Here is a 26,203-nt window from a genome sequence, read left to right on the forward strand (position 1 = left end):
GGATGAAATCCACTGATATTAGGCTGGCCTTAAAGTAATATTAAATGTTAGTATAATCCCAAATCATCTCCAATAACACATCCAAAGTAATCATTAATGAAGCATCTGGTGTTCCAGTAGACCAGTGAAGTTGATACAGTAAACTAACCACTAAATTAAGTTATAAGGGCCTCTGATCCATAGAAAAACTAACAGAATTCACTTTTCATGAAGCAGCTGGTGTCAATGTAATAGTTCTTATAAAGGAGCTATAATCAGTCAGGTGCCAGTGGCTCATATTGGTAATCCTAGCTTCTCAGGAGTCTTCAATCTAAAAGATTACAGTTTGAAGCCATTCCAACCACCCACTCCCTCAAAAAGATCATGAAACTCCATCTCCAAAATAACCAGTAAAAAAAAACTGGATTGGAAGTGTGGCTCAAATGGTAGAGCACCAATAAGCAAGCTGATCAAGCCCAAACCTTGAGTTCAACCCCAGATACTGGCAGGAAAAAAAAAAAAGAGAAAGAGTGACAGGTTCCTTACTTGGATTGGAGTATCACAACTAATACCAAAAACTAATATCTCACTTGTCTCCTCTAGACAAGAAAGAACCCAGAAGGAACCAAACATTCAGATCTTTCCAGCTCCACAACTATGTGATATATGTCAGCCACATGCTAACTATTTAGAATGGAAATTGCTGTTACTGAAGTAGAGGTTATTAGTCTGAGTCATATGGCATTGTTGAAGGTGAACCAGGAAAAGGCCATCGAGAAGGGTCTGGGAATAGCACAAAGTTGGAAGCCAAGGGAATAAAACTAGTGTAAACAAATCTTTAAGTATATTTTGCTATTGTGTGCATGTTCCATCTTGTACATATCATGAAATGTAAGATACCTACCCAAACTGCACAAAGTTAAATATGCATGGAGGAGCTACAGAAGATGGTGGCATTTTACTTGGGAACTTAAATGGAAGTAGAGGAAATACAAGGGAAGATATGGACATCATAAAATACTTAAAACTAATTTCTCAGTCCCAATCATATAACTGTGAGAGAACAGAACAAGTTTTCTCCAGGAATGAGCATACCAACTCACAGATACATGGGGATTTTGATTATCCCTACAAGGACACCTTTGTTGAGGGCACTGGAGTTGTCCTGATGTTCCTTCTCCTCTTGAAGCTTGGACTACTCAGTGCTTAGTTTTATTTGGTGAAATACTTAAGAATCTCAGCCTATGCCTTAAATTGTGATTGATTGTAGGCTGGGAGGCCTTATAAATATATAGATATGCTATATATTATGTAATCCAAGATCACAAGGGCATAAAATGGAAGAACTGACTAAAATCTAGACTTTTCTGAATTTAGACGCTGTGATCTTAACCATGACACCACATTGGCTTTTAAAAATCAAAATCTCACATTATTATTTGCCACCAAAAGAAATTACAGCATTCTACATACTTTATGTCTTGGATTCTTTAGTAGATTTTTTAAAATAGTTAAGTGAGCATAGAAAAACATAAAATGAGCTCATAAAATATAATTTTATTGTTGAAAGAGAAAAATCTTTAGTGGGTATATCTGAGTAGGTTATTTGGACATTGTGTAAAAGAGACAGCCAAAGATGGAAGAGAATGGACTTGAGCTGTGTTCTTTTTCAGTGAGAATGAGAATGAAATCTTCAAAGAGAGGTGCACAGAGAGCATGGGCTTTCTGTTGCAGGTTACTACCACAGAAAGAACCAAACATTCAGATCTTTCCAGCTCCACACTCTGTGATATATGCCTGCCATGTGCTAACAATTTATGAATGGTAGTTGCTGTTACTGACATAGAGGTTATTGGTCTGAGTCATATGGCATTGTTGAAGGTGAACCAGGAGAAGGCCGCTGAGAAGGATTTGGGAATAGCACAAAGTTGGAAGCCAAGAGAATAAAACTATCTAATGTAAACAAATCTTTAAGTATATTTTGCTGTTGTGTGCATGTTCCATCTTGTACATATCATGAAATGTGAGATACCTACCCAAACTTGACAAAGTTAAAACAAGCAAGTTAGTCCAGAGATGCTGTAGTTTGCTAGTCCTGCCGAAACATTGCTGTGGCCCTCTGTCCCCTACAAGAGCTGCCATTATCTATTCCCACATGGGAATCCCAAACTCCTTTTTTCAAACTTTTGCCACGTATACACATGCTACTAAACAGGAATAGTTTCTTAAAAATGTTGTACGAAAGGGTTTCAATTTGACATATCAATTTGAGTATAATGGATCCTGATTAATGTTGCCCCTTCTATTGCTTTCCCTTTCTCTCCCAATCCCACCAATCTCAAGTTACCTAGTCCATTTTCACATATGTACATTGAATATTATGACTGTATTTATTCTAACATTTACATTTTGCTAATGTAGAAATGGATATTGCATAAAAGAGACAAAGTTATGAGAAAATAGTACAAGCCCACACTCTGAATTGCACAGAGTAGATGAACACCAACTAAATGAATATCTTGAATGAAAAGAAATTAGAGGACAACCCCCCTGCATCTGTTCTAAAAACAATTAACATTAATTTTTTCAAGCAAATTGTTAGTAATATTTTAAAAAATCTATAACAACTTGGTTTTGTGCATACCAGCTGAATGTAATTCTATCACTTACTTCTGTTGGTGTTTGCCTTTTGTTGTTCCACATTAGGTTTGTAAAACATGTCCATGTTTCTGTGTGTAGTTATAGTAACTTTGTTTTCATGGAAAATAGTATTCAATTGTATGAGAAAGCATAGCACACTTTTCCCATCTACTATATATATATATGACATATATGTATGTATGCTGTTTATTGCTTCTAGCTATTATGGAGGCACATTAACGTGAATACTTCTGCACACATTATACATTTCTGTGATTTTTTTTTTTTTTTTTTTTTGTCAGTCATGGGGCTTAAATGCTGGGCCTGGGCACTGTCCCTAAGCTCTTTAGCTCAAGGAGAATGCTCTACCACTTGAGCTACAGCACCACTTTCGGTTTTCTGGTGGTTTATTGGAGATAAGAGTCTCACAGACTCTCCTGCCCAGGCTGGCTTTGAACTGCCATCCTCAGATCTCAGCCTCCTGAGTAGCTAGGATTACAGGCGAGAGCCATCAGCACTTGGCTACATTTCTAATGACTATGTAAGAGTAGAATCAGTGGTTTATGGAGTATGTGTACTTTTAACTTTGGCTAAAGATGGTTATTGCTTTCTAAAGTGAATGTATCAATTCGTAGTCCCAATACAAAATAATGGGAATTCCACTGTATTACATTTCTAGTAACAATGGATATTGTTACTCGTTTTCTCAAAAGTTATTTCTGGAGGCTGTGTGGTCTGGCTTTGATTTACATTTTCTGAATATTTATGAAATTGAGTAAATTTTCTTATAATTATAGGACTGAGTATTTTTCTTTGTGAACGGTCCATTGAAATCTCCTGCCAATTTCTCCCTGGGTTATTTCTTTTTTATTAAATATTAATTTTTTCCTTGATATCATGGCTATGCTGTATTTCTCTTCCCACTATCTGCTCCTGTCTCTCCACTCATATCAGATGCCTTGATGAACAGGGGTTCTAAATTTTAAAATGATAAAAATTCCGCCTATTTTCCTTTTATGATTATTTTTGCGTGTGCTTATGTCCTAATCCTAAACAAGGCTATAATGAAATTCTCTTAAAATGTTACCTAGAATTTTGCTTATCAGCCACATTTAAATCTAGATTCCATACAGAATTGATTTTTATGCTTGGTGATTTATAGGTCCTCAAATTAATCCAAAATCTGACCATCATTACTAAAAATGGTCTTGGTTCTCCATTGTCTTGAAGTGCTACTTTTTACATGTGTGAGTCTCTTCCTGGCTCTTTTGTTTTGCCCTTGATTTTATTCATATGATCTCTAGTGTTTGTTTTAAATTAAAACAAAAGGTGGTTTACAATTTTCTTTCATAAATGCCTTTATTAAATATTTTCAACATTGCATTAATTTCCTACATTTAACAGCAAACTGTGTCCGCTTTTATACTCTAGAAGAGTTTGTATAAATTAGTTTATTTGAGATAGCTCTACATTCAGTCTCTCTACTGAATAATATTTAGTATCCTATTTCTTAGATTAGCCTCAGAAAAGGGAAGTATTTTTAGTAGCAGATATTTATATATAATAAACCTATACTTTAAAAATGCTTACAGATTATTTGTATTTTATTTTCTTGTCCAATCTCACTGAGTTTATTGAACAGTATTTTTAAAAAGCCAGCACTTTGCTTTGCCATCCCCATGCTATACATTTTTTTGCTTTATTATTTCCTTTATCATTCAAGTTCAATTTTCTGTTAAAGAATCTTTATCGATAAAACTATTTTGACTATTTACCCTAAACATTTGTATATTTATTTACAAATTATATACACCACTAATAACAATTTCCTTGATCTTCTCTATTTGTCTTTCTAGACTAAAAGATAGATTAATAGACATAGAAATGCAGATATGCTCTTCCTTCCTTTACTGATATGGATTATCTTTGTGCCATTTTGGTCTAAGTGATAGGAAGAAAATAAGCTGGTCCTGCATGGACAAGAAGCTAGAAAAAATATAGCAAGAGGAAGTTGTGTTGTGTGTGTGTGTGTGTGTGTTTGTATGTGCTAGTCCTGGGACTTGAACCCAGGGCCTGGGTGCTATTCCTGAAGCTTTTTGCTCAAGGCTAGTGCTCTACTTCTGTGTTTTTGGTGGTTAATTGGCAATAATTTCACATACACTCCTGCCTGGCTGGATTCAAACTGTGATCCTCAGAGCTCAACCTTCTGAGTAGCTAGGATTACAGGCATGAAACATTGGAGCCTGGCTCCTACTGAGCTTTTAGTGTCAACTATTACATTAAAAACATTTATAGACAATAACTTTTAAAGTCTTAATTGTTCTTTATATTTTTCTATACGTACACACATATATTTACATATATTTAAATATTAAGACTTGAATTTAAAGGTTTGTTCTGGCTAAGTGTTCTACCACTTAAGCCATGCTGCCAGCCCATATTGTTATTTTTCAGTTAAAATCTTGAATTTTGCCTGGGGGCTGGCAGGAATTCTTTAACTTACACATGGTGTGTTCAACCATTTGAGATAGGATATCACTAGTGATTTTTGTCCATGCTTGCCTCAAAGCACAACTCTCTCATCTCTGCGCCCTACTAACACGAGCTATAGGCATGCACCACCATAGCGGCCTCAAATTTTAGTATAGGGAAACAACGCTGGTCTGGAAATTAGAGTCTTGAGTTCTAATTCCATAACTTTGCTTGTGATGTTGGTATATCCCTAAGCTGGCTGGATTTTAGGTCAGCCTTTTATTTGACTGACTCCTATGTAGCAGGTGGAGTAGGATTATGTGTTCCTTCCAGGACTAATACCATGATGATTACACTGGTATGTGCAATATAAATAGAGCACACTACATGCAGAATTACTGGTACTTAATATATTCCTTCAGGATAGCTTGTTTTCATATTTAAATATACAATATCGTAATCTTATATCATATTATGGATTTTTTCTAAAAACAAAACCACCCCAAAATATTACTAATATTTGCTATTTTGTTAGTTCTGAGAACTCATTATTCCTTTTGTCCTTTCTGCCATTTCCGTTTTTTATGTAGCTCTTAATAATATAACCAAGGGCTTATCTTATTTGGGTGAAAAAAATACTAATACTCAAATGCTGTAACTGTACCATTTTCTGGGAGTTTTTGTAAGGAATTTTGAAAATAGAACTATTTAAAACTGTCATCATATTACATTAATCATTTAAGAAAATCAGTCTAATGCCTCACAGATTAAATTGTCTAAAGTCAGTTTAATGCAACATATTCACAGGTTTACACTATGAAGTTGTGAAAAAGAATATCTTTTTCAAATTTGATTAAGTGCTGCAAGATGTTGAAGAAACTCAGCACTCAGATGAATTACTGTATATGCTTGATGTCATTTTTGGCAAACCTCAGAAAGTGTCACATAAAAGAAAAACATCATAGTTAAAATAAGGTCTTGACAGCAGTCTGGAAAAGTTAACAATTCCATTCCCAAAGGGGAACTTTTAATCAAACTTTTAACAATGATATAAATTACTCCCATGAGAGAATCTTAATACCAAAACAAAATAATAAATGTGTCTTATTGTGGTGTGGGTACAAACACTTGTGAGCACACATACACACATAAACATACACACATATCACCTCTTTTACTATCTAAAATGGACATACTTATAATTATTTCAATTTAGCCTCCAATCTGATTCTAATGTTTATCCAATGTTTCCTTGCTGAATTATCAGTGGCAATTTGAGAAAGAAAGAAAAAGAAAGGAAAAATGAAATAAAGGAGGAAAGAAATTTAAGGGGCAATATATGTCAACATTGGCTAAGGAATTTTAGAAACTGACTTTTTCTTTTAAATGACAAGTATAGGAAATTCTCATCAACAATGAAGACAGAGTTACAGAGTTCCTGGCTATCAATTCTTCAACATATCTTAAACTCTAGAGTTGAAAATAGTGGGAATTTTCTATTTCTTATCTACATTCATATGATCTTTTTTTTTTTTTTTTTTTGGTGGGTCATGGGGCTTGAACTCTGGGCCTGGGCGCTGTCCCTCAGCTCTTCAGCTCAAGGCAAACACTCTAGCACTTGAGCCATAGTGCCACTTCTGGTTTTCTGGTGGTTTATTGGAGATAAGAGCCTCACGGACTTTTCCTGCCAGGACTGGCTTTGAACTGCGATCCTTAGATCTCAGCTTCCTGAGTAGCTAGGATTACAGGCGTGAGCCACCAGCACTCGGCATTCACATGATCTTTATATCATGTTCTATGTCTTATACTAAGAGAATGAAGAATATATATATATATATATTTTTTTTTTGCTAGTCCTGGGGCTTAAACTCTGGGACTGGGCACTGTCCCTGAGTTCCTTTTGCTCATGGCTACTGCTCTATCACTTTGAGCCACAGAGCCACTTTTTCTTTTCTGGTGGTTAATTGGAGACAAGAGTCTCATGGATTTTCCTCCCTGGGCTGGCTTTGAATCATGATCCTCAGATCTCAGCCTCCTGAGTGGTTAGGATTACAGATGTGAGCCACTGGTATCCAGCAATGAATTATTCTTAATAAAGCATCTGTTTACTACTAAAGCAAATTAACCACTTATGAGTAATTTCAATAAAAAAGATTTTCAAAAGTATGTTACAAATTATAATAAAATTACAATATAGAGGCAAAAATATACTAGTACATTTTTCTGTTATGATGATAAAATTCAGAAAAGTAAACATTACAGTATTAATCATCTTATCTTTGGCAAAAGTAATATGTATCATTAGGTATTATTTCACTTTTTATTTTTTATGCTTTTGTACATTTCTGCTATTTTTTCCCAAAGGATATACTGTTCATTTACATAGTCATTTATCCACTCATTTCCTCCATACTTTTTTTTAATCTTAAGGACATCAATTGTATGAGAAAGCTAAAAGTATACTGACATCCGTAAGCTTTCACCTAGATTCACCAGATGTCAATATTTTACCACTTTTGCTCAAGTTATTGCCCTCTTCCTCCCTTCTCCCCTATTACATAACATGATTCTTTATCCTAAGTAGTTGATGGTATCTCCAAAACTATTATCATACTAAATAATTTAACATCAATACCCTAATATTATGTATTCTACAGACTTTATTCAAATTTCTCCAGCTGCCTATCAAAAAAGTCTTAATCATTTAAAAAAAGGCCATGACTTGGTGAGGATTTTTGTTTTCTTTTTTGGGTCCAGACGTGGGGCCTGAACTCTGGGCCTGTCCCTCAGCTTTTCAGTTCAAGGCTAGCTAGCGCTCTACCACTTGAGCCACAGCGCCACTTCTGGCTTTTTTTCTTTTTGCTTACGTGGTGCTGAGGAATCGAACCCAGGGCCTCAGGCATGCAAGGCAAGCGCTCTACACTGAGCCACCTTCCCAGCCCCAACTGGCATGTTTTTTAACTGGTATGTTTTGGTACATTATTTGGATGTAATCAGGTTAAACATACCTATCTCTTCAGTTCTTTATGTCAAAAAAAATAAAATTCTCCTAACTTTGTGAAATATATAGTACATAATTGCTAGCAGTAACTATTTTATTACTATATATTTGTGGTGCTGGGGACCAAAACCAGGGTTTTGCATATGCTCATCAAATTTTCCATCTATTGTGATCCATATTTTTTCACTTTGTATTACAACTTGCTCTACTTTTATAATTACCAAAACTTTGGGTTTTGCTTTTCTAGTTATTTATCTTTTAAAAACATTGAAAAAAATTGAGATATATGACACATACCATAAAATTCATTCTTTTAACTTATTCTTTAATCTGTTTTGAATTTAAAAATCCAGATAATGAATTTGTTAGCAACACCCTCTAAGTGAGAGGAAATTGAAAATGACAGATGATGTGTAAGGCTCTCTGAATCAAGTAAAAATATACTTTCACATTCTCAAGTAAATGAAGTAAATCAAGTAACACCGAGATGAAGCGCAGACTATTGGGAAAACGAAGTCCTGATACTTTCAGTCTCCAAGAAAAAATGATGATCCAATAATACCTTAACAGAACATTAACAGCCCTGAGTAAGGGACCTCTTTGCTCAATGAGGATTAAATCTGTGTGGAATAGGTATAACACAGCAAGTGCTATGGGAGAGCTTCTGTTTCTTATAAAAACCAAGACAAGCTGGTTTAACATTATATATTTGATGGAAGAAAAATAGTCAAAAACTGTAACTTTCATAGTATATCAAGCCTGAGGGGTCCTAGTGTGATTTAATCGAGTATTAAAAAGATAGTGTAAAGCAACTGGAAATGGCCCAACGAAATTTGAGAGGTATTAAGAACCTAAGGGATGTGTTTCATGAAGAGGCTTTAAATTTTTTTCCTTGATTTATAAGCTCAGATTGCCCTCTTCCTCTAATTTCTGGCACTAATCATAGAGCAAGCATTGTCTGCTCAGGATCTGACATTTTATCTCCCTAAAGCTGATTAGAGAATATGTTTAAACCTGAACCCCTATGTCACTATGTTCAGTCTGTCACTGGGTTTGAAATGACGAAACTTAAAAAAAAAAACCGACAGGACTTAAATATAATTTAATGAAAAGGATTTGGTAGTTTATTAAAGAACCTGAGAGAGCCAACACAGGAAACCAACTTTATCTCTAATTAATTATCAATCTCATTCAAAATTTATTACCTCCCAAACCAGTCCTATGGAGAGGCTGGAGTGATTTAGAATGGGACTACAGATACTTCAGGTTGTAAATAGGAGTGTCCTGTCATACATTTCTTTTTAGACACTGCTGCTATCTAAAAAAAAATATGCCACACACTTTATTTACCTAAATTGGGGCACAGGGTAGCCCTGCTGCTGATTTTGCATTCAACTCAGAAAACTAACTGTTCTGAAATTTGCAAAATTAAGTTTAATGCTGTTAAAAGTCAATTATATATGACTAATTATTGCATATTATTTGATATTGTTTCCTTTATGTACTAAAACATTGTCATATACATTATCTTGAATCTTTAAAAGTAAATGATAGAAAAGTGCAAAATCATAGTTACAATTATATAATATGTATCTCTAAGTATACATAATCTATTACATAACATTCCTATGATACAAGGAATAGAAGAGGCGTTCAAATTTATATATTAACATGTGATGTCAGGAAAATGAACCCTTAGATATGTATTTTAATGTTTTTTTTCTTTCATGCATGTGTTTCTAATGCATTTATAAGATTATCTCTTTGTTGCTTTGTATGTCCCTCCCCCACAGTATAACCCCTGCTTTCACTATATTTGATGTCAGTATAACTTGAGGAGGAGATGGGGAAAAACCAGTTGTTTAAGGATACAGGTGGACCTGTTGCAACAATGAGAAGTACAAGTTGTCATGTCCAAAACGAGCTTTACAACGTCGGTGCGGGGAGGGGGGGGAATGGGGGGGAAGGAGAAGGATTGGGATTGGGGGGGAGGGGGGAGGCTGGGAAGGGACGTGAAGGGTAAACAAAAGGAGGAGGCTGCAATGCTTGGTAAGAAATGTACGCATTATCCTGCCCATGTAATTGTAACCCCTCTGTACAGTATGTTCACAAATAAAATAAAATAAAAAAAAATTTATATATTAACAACAGATAGGTCTAGGTTTTAAAGTAACTTGTGTAGTACAATAGAGTAGATTAAAAAATACAACTATGACTAGATGTCATTCCTTAATTGTCACTACACATTTGGGTAAAGAGTATAAAAATCAATGAAATATTATTCTCTTGATCAAAGAGACAACAGAATTCCAGAACAGAATCCTAAAACAATGGAATTCCTAAAGAAAGTATCATGCCTATTAGAGCACCTGGCTTAATGGCAGAACTGCATTCATGTAAGCATGCCCACACAAGTATTTTAATGCATAGACACTAAGATACAAGTTTTTCTTGGTCTAATAAGTACTTCCCAATGATTCCAAGCATCACAAACTAAATTCTAAAATGAACTGTCAATAGTCAGCAAGTGTTAGGACTTTTCAGGTGGAATCATAAAACCAAAGCTTTACTTAAGCATTACCGTATTCACACAGACAGCTTGTGAAAACAAAGAGTATTATTATAGAAGTACAATTTTGAAAAGCATGAACAGGAAATCTGCTCTGGGATTTTAAGTATGTCAGATGTGTTGGTATGGCTTTTGTCAGATTTTTGTATATGGGCTTTAACTATGTTAACACAGTATTAAAGCTCATATTTTCAACTTATAAACTTTAGGTAAGAAACAACATGAATCTAGGAATAGCCATTTTTTTTCTTCTTACAAATACAAAATTCTTGTTTATAGAGTAATATAGGTTTATCAGAGGTTTTCTTACTGTTTAACTTCCTATAGGAAAGCTAAAGAATTATGAGGCATTTTACCCCTGCATTTACAAAAAGAGAATCAGTTGGATTTAAATAACTCCACTGCTAGTAACTCTAGGGATTCTAATATTTCCCTACTTATTTTATGAGAAAATAGAGCATTCCAAAATACTGGACAGCACTGTCACAAGAATTATCATTAATAATACCAAAGTCATGTTTGTTTTTTCTCCAGTCCTAAGGCTTGAACTCAGGATCTAGATGATGTCTCTTAGATTTTTCTCACTTCCAACTTTTTGGTGGTAAACTGAAGATAAAAGTCCCATAGACTTTCTTGCCTGGCCTTGCTTTGAACCATGATCCTCAAGTCTCAGTCTTCTAAGTAGCTAGGATTACAGGTGTGCGCCACTGATGCCTGGCAAAAGCTAATGTATTTCTAGTATATACATATTTCCATATACTAGGAGATATAGCACATGCAACAGGTAGAAATTCATGTGGCAATCTTGTTTATATTATACAATGATTTGCTACTTTAAATTATCTAAAAGGCATTTAAAAATATTAATTATCTGCTTCAAACTTTACTGGCAAATTAATATGTTTTTTGTTGTTGTTGTTCAAAAGACTAAGTCATACAGAATTACCAGAACACTTAGATAGTTCAGTGTAGTGTTAGACTAAAATAAAATGCTTTATAAAAGCCAGATATGTAAGCCACATAGCATAATCAAAAAGGCTTTCCTGAACAGGTCCAAGAGAGTATTCAGTTCAAGTGATGCATGAAGTTTCAGAGTCAAGGTCAAATAACACTTTCCCACTTCTTTTTAAGTGAAGATCCTTACTATACAACTACACATGAGAACTTCTGGATGTGTTCCCAGAATTCAGTTAGCTTTATCCTTGGAATATCTACAGCCTAAGTTCTGATATACACTGAAAGATGTTTAAAATTCTGCTTTGTTTCTATAATGTTATGCTGTAAGATAGCTCATGGTATCATTTGTAATCGCAGAGTAAAAAATACTTCCAGTCTTAAAAATTGCATAGCTGAAATTCACAAATCTTCCACAATAAACAATTTTCTATGATTTATTAACAATACTATCCAACTTTAAAAGATCAAAGGAAGCTTACTAGAAATTTAATTCCAAGAAAAAATGTAATGCATAATGTGCATCATAAATACATTCTAAGAAAGGATATCATTAAGCCTTCTAACAAGGTGGTGATAACATGGCTCCTAATAGCACTTTAAAAATATCAGAATCAAAATAAGATCTAGCTTGTGGGTTCTAAAGGCAAAACCTGGCTGACAGGAATCAGCATTTCTTTGTGATTCCAGAAGGGAGAATGCAGGAGCAGCCTGCAATACCAGAAATTAAAAAAAAGTTCAAGGGATAGTGGTAAACTGAAAGGACCAGGTCCTTATGAAAGACATGCATGGCTCTTGACTATGAAAGATCTTAATATTGAAAATACATGGGAGGCTCAGACCTGAGGACCGTGATTCAAAAACAGCTCAGGCAGGAAAGTCCATGAGACTCTTATTCCCAATTAATTACAGAAAAAGCCAGAAGTGGTGCTGTGGCTCAAGTGGTAGAGCTCTAGCCCTGAGTAAAAGGAGGTCTGTGACAGCACCCAGGCCCAAAGTTCAAGTCTCAGGACAAAAAAAAAAAGGAAGGAAGGAAGGAAGGAACGAACGAACGAACGAAGGAAGGAACGAAGGAAGGAAGGAGAAAGAAAGAAAAAGAAAGAAAAGAAAGAAAAAAAGAAAGAGAAAGAAAGAAAGAAAGAAAGAAAGGAAGAAAGAAAGAAAGGAAGAAAGGAAGAAAGGAAGAAAGGAAGAGAAAAAGAAAATACATCTCACCAGAAATGGAGCCTTGGCTCAAGTGGTAAGAGAACTAGCTCTGAATGCAAACGCTCAGGGAAGTTCCCAGGCCCTTAGTTCAAGCACCAGAAATGGCATAAACACATAAACACATAAACACACACACATACACACACACACACACACACACACACACACACACACACACACACACACACACACTCACACACACATAAATCATGGGAACTGGATTATTTTTGCAACTTTCTGGTAAGTCTTGTATTTTTTCAAAATAAAGAATATAAAATGGGCTATTCTAAAATCAGAAAACAAAATCAAAGCCAACAAGTAAATTACCCCCACTATTTTGGAAGCCAGTTTCAATTGTCACTCAGAGTTAAGGAAAATCCAGAAATTTTTGTTGAGGAAAATAACATTCAGAAAAATAATTCCTCATAATCTCTAACCATGACATTCAAAAGATTTTAGAGACTATCATCATTCACCTACATGGACTAAAGATTCAAATATTAACTTTTGTGTTAAAAATTCAGTCTTTTAAGATTCAAATCTTTCTTAATTATAATTAGTATCTCAAAGGCAAATAAATACACATATAGTCTTTCAGCTGTGCAGAATTACTATAATTATTTTTTATTGCATTTATCTCATTCCTATTTGATCATGGATTACAAAGGCAAGCACCATGCATTTCTAACTTCATAACCTAACTGTGGCACCTTTCCCTTTTTCTTTTCTTTTCCTTTCCTTTGACTCTCTTTCCTCTCTCTTTCCTCTCTCTCTTTCCTCTCTCTCTCTCTCTCTCTCTCTCTCTCTCTCTCTCTCTCTCTCTCTCTCTCTCTCTCTCTCTCTCTCTCTCTCTCTCTCTCTCTCTCTCTTTTGTTTTTGTGTGTGTTCTAGTCCTGAGGCTTCATTGAACTTCAGGCCTGGGCATGGTTGCTGAGCCTGTTTACTTAAGGCTAACTAGCACTTTACCATTTGGGCCAAAGCTCCATTTCTGGCTTTTTGGTGGTTAGTTGGAAATAAACGTGTCATGAACTTTTCTGCCTGGGCTGACTTTAAACCATGATGCTCAGATCTCAGCCTCTTAAGTAGCTAGGATTATAGGCTTGAGCCACTGGCACTCTATGCTGGTACATTTGTTCTTTTTTGGGGGGGGGAGGGCGCGGGTCCAGTCTGAACTCTGGGCCTGGGCGCTGTCCCTCAGCTCTTCAGCTCAAGGCTAGCACTCTACCACTTGAGCCACAGCGCCACTTCCGGCTTTTTTTTTTCTGCTTATGTGGTGCTGAGGAATTGAACCCAGGGCCTCATACATGCAAGGCAAGCGCTCTGCCACTGAGCCTCCTTCCCAGCTCAATGCTGGTACATTTCTTAAGGTACAAGGATATTCATGAATATTACTTTACTCAAAACAAATAAAAATTATAAGCAAGTGATTGATCTAGTTCAATGGATTGCTTTCAGGTGTCTAATACAGTTATAAGAAAAAATTCCCTGGGGGAAAATATGTATAATTCAAAATAAACAATAGTTCTTCAAGCTTTCCATATTGCTGGTACATCTTGTTTTTATTCTAGGTTATAGTGCTTGAACTCGGAACCTTGTGTTCTTGCCTAGCTTTTTTTTTTTTTCCATCCATCATGGGGCTTGAACTCTGGGCCTGGGCGCTGTCCTGCACTCTTCAGCTCAAGGTTAGCACTCTACCACTTGAGCTACAGTGCCACTTCCGGTTTTCTAGTGGTTTATTGGAGATAAGAGTCTCACAGACTTTCCTGCCCGGGCTGGCTTTGAACCATGATCCTCAGATCTCAGCCTCCTGAGTAGTTAGGATTACAAGTGTGAGCCACTGGCACCCGGCTTCAATTGCTTAGCTTTTTTGTACAAGGCTTATGCTCTAACGGTTGGGCCAAATCTCTTACTTCCTTCAAGTTATATGTAAATTTATCTTTTCTTTTAAATATAGTTTATAATTTGTGCTATTATAGATGAGTTAATTTTGTATTAGCAGTTAGTTTCATTCAAATATATATTTTATTTCAGTGGCTTTCAAAACTTCATGAAATGTAAGTAATTGAGGATATAGTTCAGAGTTATGTAGTCTTACTTCTGTTTCTTAAAACACTAATATGTTGTTTGAATTATGCAGTTTTGTTCTGCATCAGAACACACATTCTTTATGGCAAGATATGTTTCATCTTTTTTTTTTTGTAATATAGTATCAGTGACTCTCAAAACTCTAGACCATAGGAATCTTCAAGCTTCACAAAAACATGAGAATACAGTGGATATAAGTATGCAAAAGCAAATCTATTACATCAAATTTAGTACATGCTTTTACAGGCAATGGAATAAAATTTCTAATTTGGTTTAAAAGTGAATCTACAGTACAATTTATTATTTCAAAAAGAAAACAGACTTGAGAGTTCTAAGCCGTAGTTTCGGAAATTAACCTTTATATGTTTTCAGGTAAAAAAAAAAAAGTTCTATAGTAAATTAAAGATTTTTTTTTCGGGGCTGGGAAGGTGGCTCAGTGGTAGAGCGCTTGCCTTGCATGCATGAGGCCCTGGGTTCGATTCCTCAGCACCACATAAGCAAAAAGAAAAAAAGCCAGAAGTGGCGCTGTGGCTCAAGTGGTAGAGCGCTAGCCTTGAGCTGAAGAGCTGAGGGACAGCGCCCAAGCCCAGAGTCCAGGCCCCACGACTGGACCAAAAAAAAAAAAAATTTTTTTTTTTCATGAAATAAAATAGCTTTTCTAAAGCTATTCTAGCTTAATAAAATTTATAGTGAATCACAGACTATATTAACCAGCATAAACAGCAAGGTATTATTTTGATCATTTTTATCAATATTTAGATCTTCTATGTCAACATAAAGTAAAAACAAGTGAAAACCAACATTATGTATTTAATACTATCCAAACCAACACACAAATGTTCATATAAACCTTGAACATAGGTCCCAAATACTTCTCTGAAATGTTTTAGAGTACACACATACAAAAAATGAACATTTCATTCTTGTCCACTTACAATCCAGTTATGTGCTATGGTAGCATTAAGTTTTGTTTTATTTTTAATACTGTTAATGCTCATTAAGCCTGCTTGCCTGCTTAAGAGCCATAATTATAACCATCTTTCCATCGAACTTTCTTCTTTGAAAAATGCTCTAAATTTCTATTTATTTTATTGGCTACCTGTTCAAAGCAAGTAGGGGAAAGCAAACAAAAATCTCAAGAAGGAGGGAAGTGGGAAGCTGGAATGGAGAAGGAAAGAAGGAAGCTGGAGGGGGGGTAAAAAAAAAAAAAACCAACATCAAGAGAAACTGCAAAGTCCTTACCTTCATTTCTTTTCTCCACTTTTGTTGCATCTTCTAGCTTTTTTTGTTTTGCTGCTAACAATTCCCTCTTTAACTGTCTAGCTTCTTTTCTGAGCTCTTCACTATAAAGAAAAAGAAAGTTATTTTTAATCATATAATGTACTAGCATTATATAATTTACTTGTTTTGCTAAACAAAAAAAGTGAATGATGTAATTTTATTTCTGTATGCAATTATTTGTTATAAAGAAACATACCTATAAAAGAAAAAGAAGAAGAAAGAGGAGGAGGAGGAGGAAGAGGAGGAGGAGGAAGAGGAGGAGGAGGAGAAAAAATAAAAAGACATGATGAATTCCTGGATTCAGGATGTTTTAAGCACTACTGATCAAGGTTCACGTATTGGAGACTTGGCCCCAATGATGATGGTATTTAGTGGTGAAGAGGTGTCACAGTGGGAGATCCTTAGGCTAATAGGGATGGAAGGGGTCTTGGTACATCCAAGTATCTCTACTTCTCTGTTTCATGGTCATCTGTCATGGAGTGACCCAGCAGGTGTTGCAGATTGTCCTGTCAGAGTCTCCTATGCTATTTGGCCTTCCAGTATCCAAAACCGTGAGCTAAATAAATATCTTGTTTGTAAAATTAGCCCATCTCAGGTATTTCATTATAGTAACAGAAGTTTGATTAATGTAAACCTTTAGGGTCACCTGTGAATAGTTAAAGCTCTTCATATTGTATCTTTGAATGTCAAACATCAACTCTACAGCCAGCCACAGCTAGGCATGGCTCATGGAAGGCCTCCCCTTCTGGAAATAAGAGTCAAAGTTATTGAAGCGAAGGATTAGTAAAATCTAAAATCTAAATCGTTCCACATTGAGTGAACATTTAGGGATTCTTCTTGATTTTAAATCCCAGGCCTTTCTACCATTCACTAACCTGTATTAGATTTAGAAATTGACAGGCCTCATGACATCAGATACAAATAGTCGTATTTTAAAATCAGCCTTCAAGATCTTTGAATTCTGAAACTACCCTTTCAGATTAAAAATCTACTACCTTTTAAGAATCCACTACCTTTTAAGTCTTTTTATCCTTTTCTTCCTGCTCAAGTTGCTCATACTCCTAACAATCAAAGCCAACTCCTTAAGCATAGTTCCTGGTCTATCACAGCACCATAGTGATTCTCATTGGCTTTGTATCCACTCTAGGTGATAACTATGGCATGATCAGTCTTTTTACCAGTGATTCATTAGTTCTATTAATTTTCTCAACTGCCCTATGGACACATTATAGCTTCTCCTGGGAGAAATTGTAGATCTAGGTTAAGCATTTCCCCCTAGGACCTGTTCCAGAAGACAAAACTGCTGGGAATACGTAATGTGAGCCATGAGATGTTGCCATGGATCTGCCTTTGTAACAAGTTCTACTGATGATTTCTGTGTGCATGCAGGCTTGGAACTTCACAACAGAAATTAACTTCTCTCTCTTTACAATGTCAGGCTACTCCTACTCCTTTCATTGAACAAACAAATATGCTTAAGTTTCTCTGGATTCTATTCAGATCAAGTGATTATCTTCACAAATGGATTCTGTTCCTGAAAGGATAGTCTATATGTAGAGTCTACTTCATAATCTCTTGCAATCTATCTCTCTTGTACTCTACCGAAACTGCTTCGATATATATCACACAAATTCAATGGTCTTTTCTCAGTTCTTCTCTTCTTTGCCCTCTCTATCATTCAACAATGTTAACTACTTCCTTCCTGAAATTCTGTCCTAATCAGACTTGTTAGCATTTTAGCATCATGACTTTTCAGTCCTCCAGTTTACTTTTACTTCCTACTTATAAGTTGTTAGCATTTTTCTTCTCTATCCACTGTACTCAGACATTTTTATAAAATCTCATAAGATAAACTAACACTCATACATAGGTTATTCTCAACTCTAGATCTTTTGCCTCGATTTGGGGCCTGCATTTGTAACCATCTGTTACAAATCTTCATGCTAACCAACAGAAATTTAAGGTAAGACATACAAGTAATTTAAAGTTTTCCAGAAGCTACATCTTTCCAAAGTAAAACACACACACACACACACACACACACACACACACACATCCAAACTTTTAAATTATCCTTAAAATTCTATACCAAGCAATATAGGAAATATTAATGTGACATTTTTATATTTTTGTACAAATCTTTAAAATCTGGTATTCATTTTGCTTGTATAGCACATTGCATTACTTACATTTCAAAGACTCTGGTCTAGAAAGAAAACAGGTCAGATATTTTAAAATAATATATCCTACATTTATTCCTTCTAAAATAAAACTATTGGTCATGAAACCATTACCAATGAATGACCAGGCCCTGAACTTCTCCTAGACTCTCCCTTTCCTCTTCAATGAATTAGTATAGAAACAGATTTCACCATACTGCAGCTCCTCTTACTACTTATGGTCACTACCAAGTTCAGTTGCTAGAAATGTACATCTCAAATGGATGCAAGTACTTTTTATTTCTTGAAAGTTTATAGACACAATTCTAGAAATCTAAAGTTTAGTTATCTCAAGGAAAATGTAACTGGATAGGCCTCGCACTGGTGATAACAACTATATTTTTCCTCTATCTACGAGCCACATCCATTTCTATTATACTACTTTTCACATTTTTCTTAATTTGGTAAGTAATTCAGGATGGTATTTTTTGAATGCTAAGTCTTTGAGGTGGAGATTAGTTTGCATGTCTTAAACAGGAAATGATATATTTCTAGGCTTTATATATACTTCAAATTTGAAGTGTACAAAGAATGAAGCAAAGTTCACACTGTATAAAACACTACTGCAGAATCAATAGAACAGTGATTAAACAATTAACTTGGATTCAGAAAGGACTAATTTTAAAAGTCATCTCTACCACTTACAAGCTGAGTAACATTAGTTACCTAAAACTCAGTATTTTCTCATTATATAATATGGATAAGGTATGTATATTATTGAACATACATAATACATATTCAATAAAAGTAGCAACTATTTACAGGTCTATGCTTAAAATTTATTACTGTTTGTCATGGAGGAATAGCTATTGATTATATTATTTATTGTACATGAATCTTACTTCTACTTTGCATAGAGACTTTATAATTTTAAAGAGAAAATGAACACATGCTTGCTTCTAAGAACCTATCCTTAAACAGTCAAAGATTTAGATATGCCATTGAAGTATCATACAAAGTGAACAATGATGAATAGAAATTCAAAAAAGACAAAGTGAGACAGAAAAGGGTCTATACTGATCATTAAAAACTACTTTAATATACTGATTTTTTCAAGTGACTGAAGATTTACAATGTTGTCACAATCTTTCAGACTATTCATCATCACCATTTGTTAGTACTTGTGGAAAGTATAACTTTTCAAAAAATTAATCTTGACATCATAGACTAATTTTAGGATTTCAAATCTTACATTTTTCTGGAATATAATTCTGTCCATTGGCACTAAAACACATTTCAATCTGTTAGGATAAGAAGGAAAATTAAGAGTACATGCCACCATGTACTGCCAAACCTTGGGCTTTTGTTTGTCTAGGGAGCATCTTTTTGGCCCCTCCAAAGCTTAGTTTCTGTTTGGATGATAATGTTTTTTAAAAAATAAATATCTTTACAACTGAGGCTACTAAGGCATAATAATTTTTTCTGTAACTGTTTTTTCTAAGGTATATTTCTAATTTGAATATATTTAAATTTTATTATGGTTTGTTCATAGCACCATTAGTCATCAAATAATTCTGCATATATATAAATATACTAAATAAATATACTAAATAATATCTTCTGTGGAAGATATTAATGGAAGAAAGAATTCCTTTTATAAACAATAGCAATAAAACAACAGTAATCCTAATGAACTAATAACAGCCTAGAAATTAAGGTATCCTTTATGATTACAGTAATAGCAAAGAAATTGTTAATTCGATAATTTCTAAAAGTTGTATGGTACTGAGCTATAGGCAAAGAAATCAAGATGAGTAAGAAGTGAAGAAAATCCATCTTTGCTAGATTCTGTAAATCATGTATCTTTCCCACATCATCATCATCATCATCATCATCATCATCGTCGTCATCATCATCATCATCATCATTATCATCACCATCATCATCATCAATGCAGTACTAGAGTTTGAAATGTCGGCCTCATAGCTTGCTAGGGTAACACTACCACTTGAACCAAAGCTCTAGTCCTATGTTTTGCTGGTTATGATGGAGATGAGTTGAGTAAACTTTACAACTTGGGCTGGTGTCGAATCACAATCTTCTAGATCTCAGCCTTCTGAGTAGCTAGGATTACCAACAAAAACTACTGGCATACTTCTCATTTCTGACACAGGCATTTTACTGATAAGAAAGCTGAAATTTAGGGAGATGAAATAAAAACTTTGCCTAAGTCATATAGTCAAATGTAAAGGAACTCGAAACTAAAAATGAGACCTCTTAAATTCTAAGTCTGTACTTATTCCAGAATAATACAAAGACACCTGAACAAACTTTCTGTAAAGCTTCAATTCCATGTACATTAGTAATAAAAGCAGCACATGATAAAAAGTAATAACCTCCATGACAAAGAAATGACTGAAGTATTTTTAGTTTTAGTATAAGATTACTGAGGCTATGGAAGAGATGGTTTTAAGGAGATATATGAACTAGGCCCAGAAAGATGGGACAGGAATTAGACATGTGGAGACAGTATGAAGAGGGACCTAGTCAGTACATATAACCTAGAATGAAGGAAGAAAAACACAAGGTTATGTTAACAGGTATTTGTCTGTAACATAAAATAATACAAAGGGCACATTCCCTGAAGCTGTGAAGAGCATCTGGGGTATATGTGAGTGGTCAGAATATTTTCCTTTAAGTTTTTCATAATCTTAGGTTTCCAACTTTCAAGCAAGCAATTCCCCAACTGTTCTTATTGTGTTCATTTTACTCACTATTTATCCATTTCATTAAGTTACAAGTAATACCTGTATTCCTTAAGTTACTCTCTTAGAAGTAACTTGTGACCTATAATTTATCATCACAAATTCCCATATCTTTTCATCTTGGCCCCTCAGAAAACTCTAACTCTACTGATCCCTTTACCTTTCTCTGCCTCTCAAACTCATCTCCTCCCACCACTTTGACATCCTTTTCCTATTTACCCTGGCTTTATATTTCTACCTGCTCAAGAGTGCAGTCTCAAAGCTCTTTTCTCATTCCTTCTTAGAAATTTCAACTACACTGAGAATTTCAATTCCATTTTACCTTAATGCAACCAATATACAAAATACCCTTCCACTCTCAAGCTTAAATTCACTTTCCTAAGTATCAACTGAATACATAAAAGCACCAAATTTACCATTTTTGAACTTGGATTGATCTCAAAACAGAGTACCTTTTCCTATCTTGCTTATTTTTGATAAAGCCACCAGTGTGCTGGTGATCAGGTCTACCTTCTGATATCACTCCCTTTCTTTCTTTTCCACTCAGTATTCTCAACCTTTCTATGGTTAGTGTCAGCACTACTGCCCTGTCCTTTCACAGTTCCTTAAATCCTACCAAATTATTTCAAATATTTAAGATCCTCTCATGAGCTAGCTTCAAAATCCCTTTTTGTCAACTTCCTCTCTGACACATCTTCTATGTTTACTTTTAATTTAACTCAAAACATAGCAGTCATAATTACCTTGACAAACTTTGAGCTTCAGTACACATTCCCCTTAACATATGGGAAGTGAACTCAAGCATGACCATCTGTAACATTTACCTTAAAAAAAACTGGTAAAGATTATCTCAACCTGATTTTTTGACATGCCTTTGAAGAAAACATTAATCAACAAAAGTGAAATGAAATATACAGTGAGTTTCTTATAAGATGGTAAATAAATTTGCTAAAAGACTTTTGTTAGCAAGCTAATGGTTAAACATAGGTTTACTGAAGTCATTATTTCTTGTCATAGATGTTGCTCTCACACTTTAAGCCTAATGTTGCCAAAAATCTGATAAGAAAAACATATGGAAATGATTGAAAACTAAACATTATATCTTTCATGATTTTTAGTCATTTCATGGATTTTACCACTAGGCTTTCAAATCTTTTCATAATGAAACAAGCTGGTTGATGAACTCCTAAAATCACTACAATAAAAATTCACCCGAAGTATTAAGACTGTAGATCGTAAGTATTAAGACTGGAGCAAGATGTAGATTTATCATTTCTCAGAAGGTATCCATACACTATGTCTGAATTCACACACACAAAAATATATAGAAAATATTTAACAAAACTAAAAGGAAATCCCAATGTGTGTTTAAAACTTTGTTATTATTATTAACAGATTAACTGTACCTGTTATGATGGCATTGGCCAACAAAAACAAGCAATCTAAACCTTTTCTTTATCTCAAAACCAGAATGACAGGTTTTTGTAAAGTAATTCCATGTCTTGGAGTTGATTTTTGCTTAGGATCATCTTATATGATCATATGTATGTAGCTATTGAGCTATTCTTCTCAAGAGATTTTTCTTTGCTGTTGTTGTTTATAATGTACTATGTGCTTGTTTCTTTTGTATGTTCTTCCCATTATGGTAAATCCCTTGCTGTCACTGTATTTGATTTTGGTACCCTGGTATTGTATATACATTTATCTGAATTAGGGAAGGAAAGGGGAACAATAGAATGGTAAGACAAAGGACAAGGAAGGAACCAATAAAACAACAATATTCACAAGACAGTATGTTGGACATGATCTGTGCAATCCAGGGGGAGGGAAGTAGGTAGGGGGGAAGGAAAGTGGGAGAAAAGGGAAGGGGTAACAAATTTGACAAATGTACTTATTACCTTACTTATGTAACTGTAACCCCTCTGTACATCACCTTGACAATAAAAAGTTAAAAAAAATAAGAAAGGTAATTCCATATGAATTCATTTAAGTAATACAATGCTTGGCTTAGAATATGTATTCAACAGAAATGTGTTCCTATTAATAATAATTATTATTCTCAAATCTATTACCAACATTACTGCTATTCTTCATATGTATAGACTATAAGAATCAATTTCAGATTAAAAATTCTTAGATTAAATAAAAAGATTAACAAGGCAACTCTTTCCATTTTTCCACTCTCTGGATGTGTATATTTCAAACATGTACTGATATGGTTTTGTGTTCAATACAAGACTTAGATTAAAAACCATTTGCTATGAAATGGGGAACTAAGCATTAAAATTGAAAATAACAAAATACTCATATTTCAGTTATGATTACTAAACACTGAGAATAGAATTGCTTATTATTTTATTATAATCTAGTTTTAAAGGGTAAGAATAAAACAATCTTTCAAAGAAGTGTATATGTACTTAAAAATCTTATGAGGAAGGCTAACAGACAGCTTACATTGATTCAGTCTTAAGTGATCTTGAAAGGCCTCTTTCAGATGATAAATTTAATCTGACATTATCTACATAGCCTTTATAATCGACATAATAATTAGAAATAAACTAACTCCTACCCTTAAGCATTTTGCAATTTTGAAGGAGACAAAAAGGAATCTATATACATATGCATAGCCTTTATACTGATAATCTTGCTCCTTTTATGTTATAGCTCACATGTAGTTTTAAGTAGGAAGATGAAAGAACTGATATAGGATGTCATCAATCTCTAAACTCTTAAGATTTTTTTTGAAACAAACTAAGCACAAACATAAAAACAAAATCAGAAAATAACGATACATAAAACAATAGGCAATTTTTGCTATTCTAATAAGTAAAAGAATCAAAGATGTTATTTTATAAGACCTTAGCTTAGGCAATATTTAACAGAAGTAAATTTGTTTTGGCAGAAATTCAGTGGTAGAGCGCTTGCCTTGCATGCCTGAGGCCCTGGGTTCGATTCCTCAGCACCACATAAACAAATAGAAAAAAGCCGGAAGTGGCACTGTGGCTCAAGTGGTAGAGCTCTTGCCTTGAGCTGAAGAGCTGAGGGACAGCGCCCAGGCCCAGAGTTCAGGCCCCACGACCGGACCCTCCCCCCCCCCCAAAAAAAATTCAGTCTTTAGTCATATGACTATTCTACAGTCCAACTTTAGAAATGATATTAATTCAATATGAAAAACAAATGAGATTTCCAATTCTAGTAATACACTAGTAGACAATATACTAGATAAACTGAAAAGTATTATATCAATATCAAATACAGTGAAAGCAGGGGTTATACCATGGAGGAGAACATACAAAGCAACAAAGAAATAATCTTATAAATATGATAGAAACAATCGCAATAAAGAAAAAACATTTGAATACTTATCTTGGAGTTCATTTCACCAAACATCAACTTATCTGACCTTTTCTGCTTGTCTCAGACATATACCATATAGTTTACTTCACTTATGGCTTACTTCACTTAATATCATTTTTTCCTAAGTCTTTCCATTTCCTAACAAATGGGCAATGTCATTCTTTCTGATGGAGGCATAGAATTCCATTATGTATATATACCACATTTTCTTGATCCATTCATCTACTGAGGGGCATCTGGGTTGGTTCCATATCTTAGCTATGTTAAATAATGCTGCAATAAACATAGTCGTGCTGGTAGCTTTAGTGTGGTCTTGTTTGTGATTATTTGGGTAAATGCCCAAAAGTGGGATTGCTGGGTCATAGGGGAGTTCTATATGGAGTCTTTTGAGGAACCTCCATACTACTTTCCAAAGTGGTTAAACATGTTTACACTCCCACCAACAATGTAGTAGAGTTCCCTTCTGTCCACATCCCCTCCAGCATCTGTTGTTATTAGCAAGATCAATAGAAAGCCCACGGATTGGGAGAAGATTTTCACTAGCCATACAATGGACAAGAGTCTCATATCTAAAATATACATGGAACTCAAAAATAAATCCCCCAACAACAAATCCTCAAAGAAACAACTGCCCAATAAATAAGTGGGCTATAGACTTAAAGACAAGCTTCTCTGAAGAGGAAAGAAGGATGGCCAATAGACACATGAAGAAATGCTCAACCTCCCTAGCCATAAAAGAAATGCAAATCAAAACAACAGTGAGATACTACCTCACCACAGTTAGAATGGCTATAATCAAGAACTCTAATAACAACAGATGCTGAAAACTCTCTTATGATCAAATACCTAGAAGTACTAAACTCAGTATAGTTAAAAAACACATAGCCTAGAAACCAAAGAATTATCCAGAGTTTGAAAAATGAGAAGAGGGCTTAAAACCAGAGCAAGAAGCATTGAAATTATTATTGGAACACTGAATTGCTAGTGTCAGAAAATTAAGAATGTGGATTTTAAACAATTATGGGGATGGATCTAGGGTTTCTACATAAAATTAGAATCCTTCCTTCACTAAAAGTATGGGAATAAACATGCCTAATAACAAACACAGGAAGACCACCAAGAAGTTAGTCTGCTCAGGTCTATGCAGGTAAGCAGGATTTCAAGCTAATTATCATTCCCAGGATATCTGAAGAATATTTCTAATTAAAATCCCCAATGATCTGTAATATGCTGAAGCATCTGTTAGAACCAAAGGAAAAAATCTTCTCTGAAGGAAAGCATCCTCAATTTATATTTCACAGAACTCTGAAAAAAATGAGTTTTAAAAAGAAAATTAGGTGCCAATACAAAGATTTCATAATATCAAAGAGAACAAGGCCTTGTAAATGAGAATCAGAGAGCAGCAAATAACCTGATACTCAAAACTTCAGGTACTATAAAAATAAAATGTGCATTATATGAAGAGAATGAGAACAGAGCATTAGATGTGATCTACAATGTTAACTAAAGAAATGAATAAAGTTAAATTCAATGAAAAGTTAAGTAGCTGAACTGGCACAGTAGCTAATGCCTGTAATTTTACCTTGTTGGGAGTCAGACTGAGAGGATCACAGTTCAAAGCCAGTTTGGGCAAAAGTTAGTGAGGGCTCATCTAAATAAATAAACCAGGCAAGGTAATATGTGTCTATAATCCCAGATACACAATCTGAGGCTATTCCTATACAAAAATGCAAGG

General features: G+C 34.6%; 1 protein-coding gene across 2 annotated transcripts in view; it reads right to left on the reverse strand.

Annotated features, from left to right (window-relative positions):
- Cwc27 (CWC27 spliceosome associated cyclophilin) overlaps window positions 1–26,203 on the reverse strand; it is a 192,606-nt gene that overhangs the window by 76,702 nt on the left and 89,701 nt on the right. For both annotated transcript variants that reach the window (XM_070031387.1, XM_070031388.1), the window contains exon 11: window positions 16,149–16,249. In XM_070031387.1, the coding sequence (XP_069887488.1) occupies window positions 16,149–16,249 (101 nt within the window). The remainder of the gene's footprint in view (window positions 1–16,148; window positions 16,250–26,203) is intronic.

This window comes from Dipodomys merriami, unplaced genomic scaffold, assembly GCF_024711535.1.
Source record: "Dipodomys merriami isolate MVZ:Mamm:240054 unplaced genomic scaffold, mDipMer1.0.p SCAF_20, whole genome shotgun sequence".
Classification (NCBI taxonomy): Eukaryota; Metazoa; Chordata; class Mammalia; order Rodentia; family Heteromyidae; genus Dipodomys; species Dipodomys merriami.